At 33.7% G+C, this 16,192-nt stretch overlaps 7 protein-coding genes and 1 non-coding gene across 8 annotated transcripts in view; 3 read left to right on the top strand and 5 right to left on the bottom strand.

Annotated features, from left to right (window-relative positions):
* Positions 1-752: 752 nt before the first annotated feature.
* Positions 753-3,029, bottom strand: NAEGRDRAFT_75849 (multifunctional enzyme required for beta-oxidation; the record flags this gene model as incomplete). Its single annotated transcript, XM_002669140.1, has 1 exon — positions 753-3,029. The coding sequence occupies one exon, from the start codon at positions 3,027-3,029 to the stop codon at positions 753-755; it is 2,277 nt and encodes a 758-aa protein (XP_002669186.1).
* A 362-nt stretch (positions 3,030-3,391) lies between these two features.
* On the bottom strand, positions 3,392-5,233 carry NAEGRDRAFT_75848 (uncharacterized protein; the record flags this gene model as incomplete). Its single annotated transcript, XM_002669139.1, has 1 exon — positions 3,392-5,233. The coding sequence occupies one exon, from the start codon at positions 5,231-5,233 to the stop codon at positions 3,392-3,394; it is 1,842 nt and encodes a 613-aa protein (XP_002669185.1).
* Positions 5,234-6,479: 1,246 nt separating this feature from the next.
* NAEGRDRAFT_54362 (uncharacterized protein) lies at positions 6,480-7,859 on the top strand (the record flags this gene model as incomplete). The annotated part of the gene is made up of 1 exon (XM_002669167.1): positions 6,480-7,859. One exon carries the CDS (start codon positions 6,480-6,482, stop codon positions 7,857-7,859), a length of 1,380 nt encoding a protein of 459 aa, XP_002669213.1.
* A 3-nt stretch (positions 7,860-7,862) lies between these two features.
* Positions 7,863-10,267, bottom strand: NAEGRDRAFT_82213 (uncharacterized protein). The gene has a single exon (XM_002669138.1). It carries the CDS (start codon positions 10,253-10,255, stop codon positions 7,895-7,897), a length of 2,361 nt encoding a protein of 786 aa, XP_002669184.1. The 5' UTR covers positions 10,256-10,267; the 3' UTR covers positions 7,863-7,894.
* Positions 10,268-10,639: 372 nt separating this feature from the next.
* Positions 10,640-11,678, top strand: NAEGRDRAFT_82212 (C2 domain-containing protein). Its single transcript, XM_002669166.1, has 2 exons — positions 10,640-10,762; positions 10,864-11,678. The coding sequence occupies exons 1-2, from the start codon at positions 10,693-10,695 to the stop codon at positions 11,655-11,657; spliced, it is 864 nt and encodes a 287-aa protein (XP_002669212.1). The 5' UTR covers positions 10,640-10,692; the 3' UTR covers positions 11,658-11,678.
* A 240-nt stretch (positions 11,679-11,918) lies between these two features.
* Positions 11,919-13,487, bottom strand: NAEGRDRAFT_54359 (uncharacterized protein; the record flags this gene model as incomplete). Its single annotated transcript, XM_002669137.1, has 1 exon — positions 11,919-13,487. One exon carries the CDS (start codon positions 13,485-13,487, stop codon positions 11,919-11,921), a length of 1,569 nt encoding a protein of 522 aa, XP_002669183.1.
* Positions 13,488-13,751: 264 nt separating this feature from the next.
* On the bottom strand, positions 13,752-13,824 carry NAEGRDRAFT_t818. Its single transcript has one exon. It is a non-coding gene; the product is annotated as a tRNA-Ile (tRNA).
* A 496-nt stretch (positions 13,825-14,320) lies between these two features.
* Positions 14,321-16,192, top strand: part of NAEGRDRAFT_75844 (uncharacterized protein) — a gene marked incomplete at both ends in the record, with an annotated part of 5,985 nt that continues 4,113 nt past the window's right edge. Inside the window, one exon of the mRNA XM_002669165.1 lies at positions 14,321-16,178. Within this exon, the coding sequence (XP_002669211.1) occupies positions 14,321-16,178 (1,858 nt within the window). The remainder of the gene's footprint in view (positions 16,179-16,192) is intronic.

The following is a 16,192-nucleotide window of genomic DNA, read 5'->3' as shown; positions in this document are numbered from 1 at the left end:
GCACGCGCTGTCAACAATAAAACATTCGGACAGTTGTATGAAGACTACAGCGCCTAGAATTATTGCTCATGATTTTACAAGAAATAATTATTTCCTTGGAATGTAAAAGCTGAATTATTTTTCCATGGTTTGATTTGAGCAAACCTCAAAAGGGTGGAATTTCTCAACTTCCAACAAAAGCTATTGATGAAAATAAGACCATTATTGAACAGTATACTGATAATGCAATGAGGCAGGAGTTGATGGAATTGAATTGTATGATATTTGGTAGATCATTGTATTCAAGATGATTAAACTATTGTAAAATGATGTTTGATATTCGAAAGAGATAAACAAATTGGTTTCAAATATGGTATTTGATCAAATGAAAACTTTGATCACATCAATCTTGTTACAAACAAAAAATCAGAAAAAAACTCCTTTCACCAAAACTCAATTCGTAATGTGGAATTTAAGAACTGCTGCTGTTACTCTTGCAATTGTTGCTGCTGTTAGTACTGTTACAACAATCAAGTCAGAGCCACACTTTGTAAAACATTAACAACTGCTTGTAAAATAATCTTCAACTGCCTATGATGGAGAAAGTTTATTCGAAACTCTGTATTCTAACCTCCATTCCTTTCTTTGTAAATTTCTCCCAACCACTGATCAACGTTAATAACACTTTCGTGTTATTGCTTCATCAAAATCCTACCATTCAAATAAACTTTTCTCCATCCGTTAAAATAAATTTCAAATTCTTTTACAATACTTTACAATTTACTTGCATGTTGTTGATTTTGTTGTTTGGCAATAATTGAATGCAAAACAACTCGTTCAGGGAAGAAGTGATGATTAGATTTTGCCATATCAACCAACAGTTTTGATGGCATTTTGACAGAATCATATCTAATAGAGAGCTCTTCCAATCTTTTTACAATATTTGCAATTCCCAACGAATCAGCAAATGAAAGTAAACCTCCAAGGAATGATGGAAATCCAAATCCCATAATCATTGAAATATCCACAGCTTCAGGTAGTGCAATAATTCCTTCCTCAATGCATTTACTTGCCTCATTGACCAAGACGAGAATGCATCGATCAACAATATCATCGTAGAGTGTTGCCAGTGTTACTTTTCTTTCTCTCTTGGCTTGATAGCGAGAAATAATTTTGAGAGCTTCCGGATTGATTCCAGTTTGTCTTCCATATTCATCGTACAAGTAGAAACCCTTTCTATTTTTCACACCTGTATTGCCACCTTTAACTAGTTCTTTAAGGGCTTCGTAGTGGTCAAATCTGAGTGCCAAATTTTGGGCTAGGATTGGCATGACGTGAATGGCAACATCGAGACCATTGTGATCTAGCATAGACAATACACCTGTTGAAAATCCAAATTCTTGTAATCGTTGATCAATTTCCTCAAATGGAACACCATCCAATACAATACTTGTTGCCTCAATGCAATACACCACAAATAATCTGGTTGTTAAAAATCCTGGACTATCATTCACAACAATTGGAATTTTCCCCAAATCTAGAGCAAATTGGTAAGCTTTCGCTAATACCTCCTGTGAAGTATATCTCGTAGCAATAATTTCCACAAGTGGCATCTCATTGGCTGGATTGAAAAAGTGCAACCCAATCACATTTTGCTTCATGTTACTCTCCTCTGCGATGGATGTTAATGGAATTGAGGAGGTATTGGTGGCAAAAATTATTTCCTTGTTGAATGCTTGTGCTCTCTCGAGAACTTCCTTCTTAATGTCAATTCTTTCAAGGGCTGCTTCAATAACCATTTGGCAATTTTCTATTGGGTCATATTTCAAGCCAGTTTCTAAATATTTGGAAATGACTTCATCTCGTTGATTTTCTGTTACCTTTCCAGAACGAATTTGTTTAGAGTAGAGCTCATTCTTGATACGTTTCAATCCATTTTCCAAGTAGTGATATTCCACCTCTTTTAGATAGACGTTGTAACCTTTTGATAGACAGAGTTGAGTAATTCCACATCCCATTTGACCAGCTCCACAAACAGCAATCCTGTTGATTACTTGCTTGATCTTCAAATGACAATATTGAGGATCACAATAATTTTCGGCCTTTTTAGCAGCTTCCAACATGTTAAAGAGGGAAATCAAATTTTTAGAAACTGGATCAATGACAAGCTCTGCAAAATTAGATGCCTCAATCTCCAGGGCTTGATCTATTGTCATGGTATATCCACTAATTATTGTTTCCAATATTTTGTGTGGCGAATGGAATGGTCTTCCTCTTGTTTGTTTCTTGATATTATTTGAAGCAATAAACTCGATAAATAATCTTCCAATTGGATTGTCTTTCAGATATTCTCTGATAGATATTTTCCTTCTCTTGTACTTTTGTAATTGGAAAGATGGCTCCCTATTGAATAATCGTGAGGAAGCAACTTGTAATATATCCTTCATTGCTTCAGCAATTAATTCCTCCCTTTCAGGAAGTGTCTGTACAGATAAATCCTTGATATATTCGAAAGATCTTTGAAAGAATTCCACATCTTGTGCTTGAGGTTTGGTTTTTGATATGTATTCATCATTATTCTGTTCAACTTCGTAAGGAAACACCTGATCAACAATTCCACATTCCAATGCACTCTTAGCTCCAATGGAACTTCCTTGTAAAATCATTTGAATCGAATTATCCAATCCAATCAATCGTGGCAATCTGACACACCCACCTGAACCTGTCAAAATCCCCAATTTCGTTTCAGGAAGTCCACAATAAGTTTTTGAATAATTAGAACAAACTCTATGGGATGCTGCCAAACACAATTCAAATCCTCCTCCCAAACAAACTCCATGAATTGCAGCCAAAACAACAATTGGTAAATATTCAATCCTTCTCGTGAGGTATTGTCCTGTTCTTGAGAGAGTTTTTGCTTTTTCTCTATCAGTTATTGTATAAATCATATTTACATCAGCTCCTGCAATAAAACAATCCTTTTTTAAACTGTACATCATTAATCCATGTATTTTACCTTCCAATACTAAACGTTCTACATCTCCGATCATCTGTAATTTTCCAATAATTAATATTTAAATAATTTAAATATTCAATCAGCTGATGATCTTTAAAAACAAACCTTTCCCAAATTATCTAAAATTGTTTCATCAATTACATTAACAGTCTTTCCCTTGTAATGAAAAAACAAGACTGCAATGTTTTGATGTAGTACAAGGCTCATATCATCATCCGATCGGATGAATTTTAATTTTACAGTTGTTGGATTCGGAAAGAGATTATAAACATATTCCAATAGTTGTCTATTCATTTTTATTATGTAATATTTATAATTATTATTAAATAATAAATAGCAATATCTGATATAATATTTTCTAATAAAAAAAATGGTTTCGTTTTGTTTATTCATATTTTAATAAATAAATCTCTTCTTGATAGTTTGTTTGTCCAATTTGAGTACCTTAATCAAATCTCTAAGCAAGACAATTTTTTCCACAGTTTGAGAGGTCGACTCAATCTTCACTCTCGCCCCATACATGAGCCCTTTCGAATCGAATAGAAAGACAACACCAAAGTGTGCATATGGAATCTCAGAAAGGTTTTCCTTCTTTGCTTGCTGTTCCAACTTTTCAATAAAATCAATTTGGATGTATTGTGTTTCACTGTAGTTGGAACTTTCACTCATACTGCCACAACTAATCTCGATTGAGGTTGGGATTTTATCTCTATTTTCCTCTCGTTCCTCATGATCTTGAAATCCAAATGAGATGAATTTGGCATCCCCATAATACATATCTTCACAAAAAACAATCTTATAGAACGATTCGACAGTTTCAATTCCATACTTGGTTCCCTTTTTAAATGTTGAGATTTCATTCAATATTTCAATGTATCGATTGTTTCTCTTTTTTGGGAAAATTACATTCACTTGCTCAACAAGTAACTCTTTGGTTTTTTCAAGAGAATCATGAATGATCAATTTCAAGGTCAATGGTTGAGGGAGAGAGGGATGTGTAATATAACTGTAAGAAGTTCCCCAAATAACTTGACTAAGTTTTGGAATTGGTGTGAAATTGGCTGTGAAATGACACCAAAGTTTTTCCATTCCTTCAACTTTTAACTTGTCATCGTGATGAAAATTGATTCCCAATGTTTGGTAGGATGGAAAATTTGCTTCAATCCACTTTCCAGTCATATCCTTGTAAAAAACTTGCACCTCCCTTACAAAAATGTAATAAGGCTTTGGATTGTGAATTCTGACAGAGAATGCAAAACTAAATCCCAGTCCACTATCGTATTGGAATTGAGAAGGTATTACAACATAATTTGGATCACTATCCTCAATCGAAAGTTCCAATTCTGAATCACCAGTATTCGTATGCTTTTTACAATTGAATTTTGGTTCTGGAATGTCCTTAAATCCAGGTCCAATTCTCTTTTCTGGAATTTTATCACATAATTCCTTGTAAAATTCCAAAGTTTCTTCAGTACTGACAACTACTGGTGGAATGTAAGTGTTAATAATTGGTTTTCTGACATTTGCTTGGTGAGTTATTGCCACAAAATTACCAGGTGGAGGGGGAGGAACAACAATTCCACCACTACCTACTGTAACAGCATGAGAGGATGTGACAGTTGTTGAGCTTGTTGGAGGTGCTGTACTAGTTGGAAGTTTGACAGTTGTTGTTGAGCTTGGTATTGGAGGTGGAATGGTTATGTTTTCTTTTTTAGTATTCATTGCTTGTTGTTGTTGTCTCCAATTTGGTTGTTGGAGATTTTGAGTGACACTATTACCAGGTGGAGGTGGAACATTTGGCAGTTGTTGAGTAGCATTAGTTACAGATCTATTAGATTCTTCCTTTTTAATTTGTTGTTGTTGTCTCCAATTTGGTTGTTGATTCATTGAATGGTTGTTAACAATACCAGGTGGAGGAGGAGGAACAATTGGTTGAGTAGTAGATTTACTTGAACTAGTCAACTGTGAAGTAGTGACATTTTTAGGAGGAATTTGATAACCTGAACCAATTGAAGGTGGTGGAGGTGGAACATTTGGTAAACTACAACCAACAGCAACACTTTTTGATTCTTCCTTTTTTGTCAATTGTTGTTGTCTCCAATTTGGTAAAGTTGTGTTATTATTATTATTAACAATATTGTTAGGAGGAGGTGGTGGCACACTATTGTTGATGGTGGTTGGTGGAGTTGCTGATGATGATTTATCAGTTTTGTGAATGCCAAATGGAGAGGATGACATTTTTTAAAGTGTGATTTATTTTTGTATGTGAGACTAAACTGAGGTTTTTAAAATGGATAGTAATGAGACGGAACTAATTTGAACTTGAAATGGGCGATCTAAGTCTCTTTACTATCTCATTGGTGATCTTTCAATTTTTTTGTTTTATTGTATAAGATCGTTTATTACAATTTTCATTCGAATCTAAATAGACTTGATTTGGTCAATTAGGTTGATAAAAGATTAGAAATTCATGATTATTCACAGTTCATTCTGTGGAAAACGAGGTGATTGTCAATTGATTCCACAAATACAAAATCTTTATATTCTGTACGAACTTTCACAACATGTACATGAAATTCAATACATTTAAGAAATATGAATTGTGAGGAGACTGTTTCTTTCAAAATGATTCCTTCTCATGAATTCCAAGATAATTTTCGAAAATTGTCAGACAATATTTCAATTTCTTTAATAACAACAAATTTAAATTAATAATATAAAATTACAACCTCTAAAATTGTTTAATATCAACCATATATGAAAGTTTGTAACCATTGATGATGATTTAATTCTTTTGGCAACCCTTTTGCTTGTGGCTTTCTTGTTAGCAGATAATGCGTCCGTTGTGTTGAGTTTCGGTTTGTCTAGTTTTACGAATAGGCGAAACCTATCTGATTTTGAAGAGAAGGATTCAACACGTTTCACTGTTTAGGATGTTGTAATTTTGACGTGTTTCGAATAGACCAAATAGAACGCGAGAGAAGATATTCGAAATGAAAATGTTTTTTTCTGGTTCTTACCAAACAAGACCGTTGTGGAAATAAAAATAGATGAGAAACACTTCACAATACTTTCATCTTCATTGTTCCTTACTACTGTATCTGATTCGTTTCTTCTGATCAGTTTAGTTTAATTTCAATTATTAGAAACAATAGTCAATTAGTAATGTAAATAGTTTTTAAATAATTAAATGTACAAGCTCAACAAACTGTGAAAGACCAAACATTAACTCTTTGGAATGGAAATCTCTCAAGTCGGTTTTTTTACATGCCATAAACAATTTACGAAAGTTGACGAAATAAGAAAATCTTGGCGTTTGCTTGCTTATTGTGAAAGAAAGTAACAAGAAAACTGACACAACCGAAATACAACGGCAAACACCTTTGGCGTTCTAAAAGCCGAACTTTAGATATTGTGTTCGATCCTTTTCAGTGTTTATCAAGTTTCGTCTGAAGAAAACTAAACAAAAAAACTTTTACACACAATGATGACTTCTCAACCACATTTCAATTTCAGTGGTATGAATAGTTCGCTTTCTTCTACGTCCAATAGTAATGAAAGTGCCAGTTTGATGAATCTTTTACTTTCGAATAACGTTTCTAACATTTCAAATAACCAATTGTACAATAAGCTGATTAACAATCATAATCCAGATGTGAATGGACAATCATTTAATTGCCCTCCTAAAACTTCTGGACCTTCCTCTCCAACGAATCTAACTTTCGAACAACAAATCGAAAGCCACATGATGCTAGACGAAACCTTTACACAACTTCCCTCTTCACTCCACATCCCATCAGATTCATCATTATCTTCACTCCGAAGAACCACAAGTTATCCAAACAAATTTCATTCCTTCCAACAATCATCAAACACTTGTAAATATTGCGAAACTAGTCGAAACCTAAAGCAACCATGCATGTTTTGTAACAAGAATGGAAATAATTTAAAATCCAAAACACCTTCTCCTATGAATAATTGCACCTCTCCTTCACAATCCACTTGTAACAGTATCATTTCGAATAGTATGACACTTTCACATTCGAATTCAATGGAAGCAATAACTGATCTTGATAGAGCTTTGGATGGATTGAGTCCACAAACTCCATGTTTCTTACAATTGGATATCAATGGATTAGTTTCTGAATTAAATCAATCCAAAACACCAATTGAAGATGTTCACAATAATACGAAACAACTCCCAAGACAATTATCATTTAATTTATCCACAACTCCATTCACAACATTTAACAACAATACCACAACTAGTACATGTCCACCACAATTTAACAATTCCCAAAACAATCAAAACAATCATATCATTCAACAACAACAGCAACAACAATTTAGTAATGCAATGATTGAAAGATCACTCAAGTTGTCCACTCTCCAGAGAAGAAATTCATTCATTGTGAATAATAGGAGTGCTTCGTCTAATAATTTATTGTCGGCAGTTGTGAAAAATCCAAGCACTTCACCTGCCAGTCCAACAACGAATACTCCTGGAAATTTGTCACCTACTCCTTCATTGGCCTCACTCTCAAGAAAGAGTAACAGTTCTAGTTCTCTGAATAATTTGAGAGGAATTTCGAAACAGAGAAAGACTGGAACACTCGTTACTGAAACTGTGACCACAACGAGTTCAACCATTCATCACTGTGTTGAATTTCCAAAAGATTCCACATTTGTGAATTCATCGGGAAATAGTGTACAACAACAAGCATCTTCATCTTCGAATGGAGGAAATGCAAGAAATCAATCTTGGACTTTCTATAAGGAGGAGGCCTTTGAAAATGAAAAGAAGAATTCAAAGAATAATTTCAAATTCCATAACATATCATTCGTTCACGTTCCTGAGCAATAATGTACATAATAAATAATAACACTTCAGGGATTTATTTAATGTTCATGTCTTGATTTTTTGGCTTGTTTTTTCATTTGTTTAACGAGATGATTGTACTTTTTGTACATTTTAGTTCCTGGTTGATAGGAGAAGCATGATGTGAAATGATTTTGCAATTCAAAGAGCTTGGAGCCATCCTCTAAGCTCATTATTTCCTTCCATGTACAGTCCTTATCTACAGCAACGCCTTCTCCAGATCCAGCGAGAAGGAAGGCACTCTCAACATCAACAGAACTCTCCAATATGTTATTCTCCTGTGTTTTACTGTCCTCTGATAATTGTATTAAAGGTGTTGCAAATTGGTTAAGGTCAATGTAAAAGTATGGATCTTCTTCGTAATCATCTTCAGACTCGGATCCACTGCTTGATGCATCATCATTCTCATCATACCATTCATCATCATAGAGAACAGGAAGAGCACCAAAAAGTTTGTGAGGTTCTGATGTTAAGAATGGTGCGTGTAAACTTTGACTCAACTTTTCAGACTTGTCATCATCACCCTTATTGAGTTGTTTTTCATATTCATCAATATCTTTGGCAAACAAGTTTTGGGAATCGTTACATAAACTCAAAGCTTCATAGAATTTGACAGTAAAGCAAAATCTTGAATCATTAGCACTTCTTTTGAGTCGTTCCAAATTATCAGTTGATCCCACATAGTGGAAAACCTTAGAAGGAGATAATTCGTCGTCACTATTGCAAAATATAAATAATATGCCTGTTGTTGGGAACATGGAGGATTTTTGCTTAAATACTTGGTAGGCCAATCCAAAGAGATCACTATCCTTATTTTCTTCAATATTCAACTGCAAAAGAAGAGTCAAATTCACTATTCTTTGAGAGTCAAATCCTTTTGGTAGATCAGGTTCACCTGACATTTTAGTTGTTCCAATAGGTACTGAGGAATCTTCACTAACACATGTATCAATAAATAGAGCAGGTGTAATAAATTGTTTAAAGACTTTCTCTTCTGCAAGGTTTTCCAAAAACATCTCCTTCTTGATTTGTTTGTAATCAATAATTAAAGGTTGGATATGATTTCTGTAGATGAGCATGTAGGGAAGGTTGAATATCTTTTCATTGGAGAGAAGAGGTTTCAAGAAGTGATGGTTTTTACAAGTGCTCGAACAAACATCCTTCCACAAAAAGTCTTGCAAGCAAATTAAATTGGCTACATGAGAAAGCAATCTAAATTGCAGTAATTCATGAACTGGCAAGTATGGAAGAATATGATAAATAATTTCGTTAGGTATGTTTTCAATCAAGTCATTGAAGTAGATTGGCAATTCTTTCAAATGTTCAGTAAATTCTTTTGATTTTGCTTCATCCAAGATACGTCTTCTGAATCTTCTCTTGTTAATGGTTGAGAAATTGTAGACCTGTTGGAAAATGTTCATCTTTTTCAACATTTCCTCACAATAGTCATAGTCTGCACTACTAATGTCCTTACATTCTTCAAATAACTCTTTTGCTCTTTCAAAGGTGATACCATTTGTGTGGACATAGAATTGTAAAATATCAATTTCCTCCAAAGTAAGAGATTTTGGATCTCTGGAGAAGAATTCCTCATTCATCACAATAGTACAATCTGACAAGGTAATTGGTTGAAAGTCATAAACTTCTCTGGACATGATTGGTACGTCCTTTTCAGAAAAGTATTGTCTCATTTCTTGCATCTTTTCTTCACTTGTGGACAAGAGAAACACTGGATGATTTGTTTGGAAGGGAATTCCAATCGAACAATCGTTAGATTCTGAATAGATGATATCATCAACATTTTTCGAAGGATTTTCCAAATAAATATCCAAAAAGTTTGAATTCACTATTGATCCAACCATTATTTGTGTATAATCGATGAGGAAGGAAGCTAATTGACAAGTTGGAGTCTTTTTTTGATAATCTTCCTTTGAAGTAATTATTACAACAGTATAGTCATCACTAATATGAGAGATGTATTTCTTTTCCTCTTCAGATAGGAGTTGGAAACAGTCTTCTCTGGTTTTTCTCTTGGTAAGCATTGCAAAAGCCTTCTTTTCATCTTCATTTGTAAGATCAGACTCATTATCAAAGAGACAAACTCTCAAAAAGTCTTCAGGATGCTCCACGACTAAGCCTCCTCTGCTTTTAATTCTTTCAATATATTCATTAGGATTAAATGATTCCGAAAAACAAAACAATTCCGTAATATCAGCTCCTAATTCATCATCATCGTCCTCTCCATCCTCTTCTTCTTCATCTGAATCATCATCCTCCCAATCATCTTCATTGTCCTCCTCTTCTTCATCAACCCAATCATCCGAATCATCCTCCACAGGTATTTCCACTCCTTGATCATCCAACTCTCTAATCTTTGTCATTTTCAATTTTTTTAAGATTTGAAATTAAATAATTAAAAACGGCGCCAAATATTCTAAAAAAACATTGAACAAGAAGCGATGTCTTTCTTAAAGTAAACATTTGAAGTAGCTGGAAGATTAATGAGAACGGATGTAGTCTAGATGAAAACACTGATAATTGTACCTTGTACTTGATACAATTTAAAAAATCAAAAGGAAAAGAATTTGATTAATCATCACGATAGTAATTATTATTAATAATTAAATAACTAACTGCACAAGAAGAAGAACCCTAATAGAAGGATCATGGATGAATGGTTACATTCATTTTCAGAGCGCCCCATGTTACCTGTCGTCTATTAAAACATTTTCCAACAAGTACAAATCTTCATCAAAAAAATAGGAAAAAGGATTTGTCCATCATCCATTCAAATATTCAATAATTCATCATCATCAATATGCCAACATTGACAGTAACCGTTGTTGCAGGTCAAAGACTTGTTGCTAAAGACATTAGTGGTACATCGGGTAAGTAGTGTGATTAAAATTTGGTTATTGATCGTGATTTGATGTGAAATAATTGTTTTGTGATGATCAAAAACGACGCCAATAATAATAATAACTAACAGATCCATATGTTGTGGTTAGAGTTGGAAGTTCCTCTCAGAAAACATCTGTGAAACCAGCTACCCTCAATCCAACCTGGGCACAAACTTTTACATTCTCTGTTAGTGATCCTAGTAGAGAAATGGTAACTTTTGATGTATTTGATCATGATTTGATCGGTAAACATGATTCTATGGGAAGTTGTTCAGCACCATTGTCTTCATTGAAGAGAGGTGTAGTTGAAAAGTTGACATTATCTTTGACTGGAGCCAAATCTGGAAGTCTTGTTGTTGACTTATTGGCTCAAGACTTTGGAATTCAAGCAATGGTTCCACAACAAGGTTATCCACAACAACCAATGCAAACAGGTTATCCACAGCAACCAATGCAAGGATACCCTCAACAAGGATATCCTCAACAACCAATGCAAGGTTATCCACAACAAGGATACCCTCAACAGGGATATCCTCAACAAGGTTACCCTCAACAACCAATGCAAGGTTATCCTCAACAACCTATGGTCCAACAAGGATACCCTCAACAAGGTTATCCACAACAACCAATGCAAGGATATGCTCCACCAATGCAAACTGGTTATCCACAACAACCTGTTGTCACTGGTAGTACAACAACTACAACTAGTTATTATCAACAACCAACTACAACAATGCACGCTCATGTCACACCAGGTTATCATACTCATAAGGATATGAAAAAATTGAAAAAGATGGGAAAGAAAATGGGCAAGTTTGGTAAATTTGGAAAGATTGGAAAAATCGGAAAGAAGTTTGGCAAGTTTGGTAAAAAGTGGTTCTAAGTAAATAATTTATTCTGATATAGTTCAATACAGTTTCAGTAATTATTTAATCGGTTTATTAGAAACGATTATTATCGCAATAATGTTGCTCGTGGTGATCAGCATAAGCTCCCCTACACATTGGAATACACATACCCATACAGTTATTAATTTGTAAAATTCCGCTCGTCAAATCCAATACAGGTAAATACTTGTGGTCAGTTCTTAAAGTACAGCATGAGGAGCAACAATTGGCCAAACTTTCAGAATGATACTTTCCCATTATTCTATCATATTTATACTTTTTGAAAATCTTTTGGGATCGTTGCAACACGGATATGTACAGCACCAAGATGTTAACACTGTAGTGAGACTACATAAACTAGTTAACCAATGCGAGCAGCAAAACTTGGAAATGCACTTGTTCAGTGTGCCTGTTTTGGTGTCAAAAATCATTTTTTGATTTTGAGGTCTACTTAGCTCAATAGATTTAAAACATGAAGATGTTTTCTTGTTTGGAAATTGTAAAATATTGTTTCTAACAATTCCAATAACTCTTTGAAATTCCAGAGTCTGAAATACTAGTTTTACATTTTCCTTTTTCTTCTCCAATTTAAATCGGTTCTCTATTTTTTGATTAGTTGCTTTGCCATATTCTTCCAATAATTCATCCGATATCATTAGTTGAGATTTTAAAAATGATTTTGTAAATGTTTCAAAAAACATCTGTCGCTGTAAATCATTCATGCTCTCAAAGTTTAGTCTTATCAGATCAAAGTAGCAACACTCAAGTACAACCTCCAAGTCCTGCATTTCCTTATCAACAAATATTTGTGGTGAAATATCTCCTTTTAAGTATCTGTTTCTGTAAGCCTCTAAAATGTTATATTGTGTGGTAAAGAATAAAAACAACTTGTGCTGTTTTTCTGCATCACTTAGGTCCTTTTTCTCTATAAATTTTGTAATAGAATGAATAGTATTCTTGTCTACAATGGTTTTCAAGTCAATAGAAAACTCTTCCATTAATGGAATCAACTTGAATCTAACTATACTATAGAGAATAAGCCTGCATTTTTCATCAAACTTTTCAAACTTGTCTCTTGGAAGATTGTCAAATGTTTTACATGTTTTATAATCATGTTTGATGGAACCATTAAACATAATCACGTCATATTCATTGAAAAATGTTTTGGGATGGGAACTTGTTACATGGATGCAATTTTTACAACGAATTGGTCTCGGGTGTTCCTCATACAGATTTGAAAATTTATCCTGAAACCCTTGAATTTTGATCTTAATCTTTTTAAAAACTCGGAAAGGGTTTAGAACATCGTTTTCACTTATGAAAAACCTCTTATTTTCTCTCCAATTTGAGATCATTTCTCTTACTGTTTGTTCCTGATTCTCTGCCTCCATGCCTTTCAAATTAATAGACGAAAGAGCATCAATTTCCTTAAATATTAAATCCATTGAACTTCTTCCCTCCGAACCCCAATTAATGATAATATCGGCTTCTGTACTACTCCATTGTTTAAAATTCTTTTCTCCAACTAAATGTCTAAAGAATCTCAATACATGAGGGATTGGAAAATCATCCTCTAAAAAATTCAATTGAATCAGAATGGATGGTATATTACGATCTTCAAAGATTGACCACTCCCTTTCCAAATCACTGTTCTCATGATGCTCATCAAAAAGATAGGAAAAGTCCCGATTCACCAACGATTGAGATTTTATACCACTTCCGAAGACTGCCACATTCTTTCGGTTTATAAATTTGAAAGCATCAATATCATCTACAGTAAGGAATGAAGCAATTTGGGATAAGGCACTAGGATCGAGTTGGTTCATTTTTTTTGTAAATATTTTTAATATCTTAATAAGTTAGCGGGAGATTTTTGGTTTGGAGTGATGAATTAAACCTAATATATAATATTAAATTGCCTCGGGAGTAAGGAGAAATCGTTGTGTATTTATTCATTCTAAGCACAAGTTCTAAAAATCTAGATGAAAGAATTTTTCCTTACCTGTGAGTTTAACAGTTCTTAATTAAATTCCGTTACTTTTCGAATTTGGTTTTGCGTGCTTTCTTTTATTCTACAAATAAAAAACAATTGCTGACGGACGGGATCGAACCGGCGACCAATGGCTTATTAGACCAACGCTCTACCGACTGAGCTACGCCAGCTATATTTCCTACTATACAAACCTTAATTGTTCTTAAATAACATATAAAATGAAAAAAAGGAAGGAAAAAATGAAACCGTACAAGAGAAGGAACGTTTGGTAATTTTTAGAGTTTGCCTTAATTGTGTTCGAACGCATCAAACACGAAATATTGAGAACTTGTGAAAAGAATCCTCTTTAATTTTTTATACAATTCAATTTAATACTTCAACCCATGGAAGTTCTCTATGGTTTTTCACAATTATTCAATTTGAATGATTTTCTATTAAATAGGAAGAGTCAAACTATCCGATAGACACAAGCCAAAAAATGATAGAAGATGTTGCCTACCTCTATTTTACCGACATTTGATGGTCAACTTGATTGAACTGGTAAAACACTGTTTGTAACAATGCGATATTGCATTCCAGTACACACTGTGGAAAACTATTCGATTTCTAATTGTTTTCTTTTAACAGCGTGAATGGTCATCCATAGCAACCCAACCATTCAAAAAAATGAGCCTTTCATTTCAGAGGGGAATCCTAATTTTCTTTTTATTGTTGGTCAACCAGTTTGCTTTTTGTGCTAACTTACCAAATGGCGTCGACCAAGGTGATTATTATGTTGTTCCAATCGGCGGTGCAAGAGTAAAAGAGTATGGTTTTTTGAGTATTTCGTCAACAGAAGTCCAATTACATAGTCAACCTAAAACTCCAATCACATACTCCTATGGTCCACTTTCAAGTGGTATGGTATACGATTCCACCAACAAAGTATTCAATTTCAATCCAGGTGCAGGTCAAGCAGGCAAAACATTCACCATTCAGAGAAATTCAACCTATTACAATCAACAATCATCCAAAACTATTACTCAGACTGATTACATTACAATCAATGTTGAAAGTGCTGAAAAATTAACATCCACCAATTTATTACTACAACAAGATAATTTCACAACAAGTAATGGAATGGGAGGTGGTTGGATTAGTACCCAAGGTTCACACTCAATTTCTTCCAATTCTTTAACAATTAACTCTGCTAATACCATTACAATTTCCAAAATTAATGTCACTTCCAATGATGTCACTTTTCAAATTATTGCCAACTCATATTATTCATCACCTGGAAGAGGATTCATATTCAATTATATTGATTCTAATAACTATTATGAAATTCAATTACAAAACCCAGGTCCATTAACCATTACACGTGTATTGAATGGTCAGAGAACTGTCATCCACAGCTCAACATTATTAGTTGGTGCATATGGTAATCCAGTTGTTACAACTAATCACAAGATTTATGTTAAGAAAGTTAATAATGCTATTCAAATATCGATTGGTCAATTGAGTGTGGCAAATGCTGATTATTTGGTCAATGCAGTTGATTCAGATACTAATGCAATGAAAGTATTTTATTCGAATGATGGTAAGATTGGTTTCTTTGATAAGTATGTTCAATCTGGTTCCAGATTCAAGATTTTACAAGTTAGTGTCTGGAAAGGAAAGGTTCTTCATACTTATTCGATTGCTCCTCAAATTTATTGGGTCAACCAAAAGAATGGAACAGATTTGAATACTGGAAAATCATATGCATCAGCATGGGAAACTATTTCAAGAGCTCAATACATGTTGTTCCCAGATGATACTTTATATATTTATCCAGGAACTTATAGAGAAACTCTTAAAATTCAATATTCTTCCATTCCTGGACATCCTATTTCCATAAAAGGAGTTAATAATCAAGTTAGATTGGATGGTTCTTATCCAATTAATATGAACACAGTTCAATCTGTTAGTACTACATTGCCATTCAAGATTTATACTGCTCCATTACAAAGAGATTCTGTCAATGTCAATGTAAATAATAATAATTTCATATTGGCAATGAGACCACTTCCAGCTAATTCAGATGATTACTTTACAGTTGATAATTACTTGACAATCAATGTGAATAATACAAATTTCACACCACCTAATGCATTGTTGAATTATATGAAACTAGACGAAACTTTCAGATATAAAGCCGATGGTTCCAAAGTGAGTGATAATTATTGGGTCAATGCAACCATATTCCATTACACTGTTGCAGGTACTATTACAATTTCTAGAAAGATTTTATATTACAATAATGTAACTAACATAATTGGTGTTGCAAAAAATGTAGCATTTTTGGTAAATGATAAATATTCAATGGCAAACCACCCAGGATTGATATCAAAAGTTGGTCAATATGCAGTTGTAAATTCACAATTATATGTAGCAGCTGCAAGTTTACCAAATAATATTCAAGTTTCCATGTTACAAACAGGAATTAACATAATTAGAAGTGAATATTACATTTTTAGTAGTTTAAATATTACCAGATTTGAAAGTTATGGAGTATTG

The sequence above is a fragment of the Naegleria gruberi genome, assembly GCF_000004985.1.
Source record: "Naegleria gruberi genomic scaffold NAEGRscaffold_86, whole genome shotgun sequence".
NCBI lineage: Eukaryota > Heterolobosea > Eutetramitea > Acrasida > Naegleriidae > Naegleria > Naegleria gruberi.
This window is presented reverse-complemented; position numbering and strand designations above follow the sequence as displayed.

Bases quoted from the DNA above. Each gene is read 5' to 3' on its own strand.
- NAEGRDRAFT_82213 (XM_002669138.1), bottom strand. From the start codon at position 10,255: ATGACAAAGATTAGAGAGTTGGATGATCAAGGAGTGGAAATACCTGTG.
- NAEGRDRAFT_82212 (XM_002669166.1), top strand. From the start codon at position 10,693: ATGCCAACATTGACAGTAACCGTTGTTGCAGGTCAAAGACTTGTTGCT. The intron at 10,763-10,863 runs GTAAGTAGTGTG...AATAACTAACAG, and splicing joins AGACATTAGTGGTACATCGG to ATCCATATGTTGTGGTTAGA.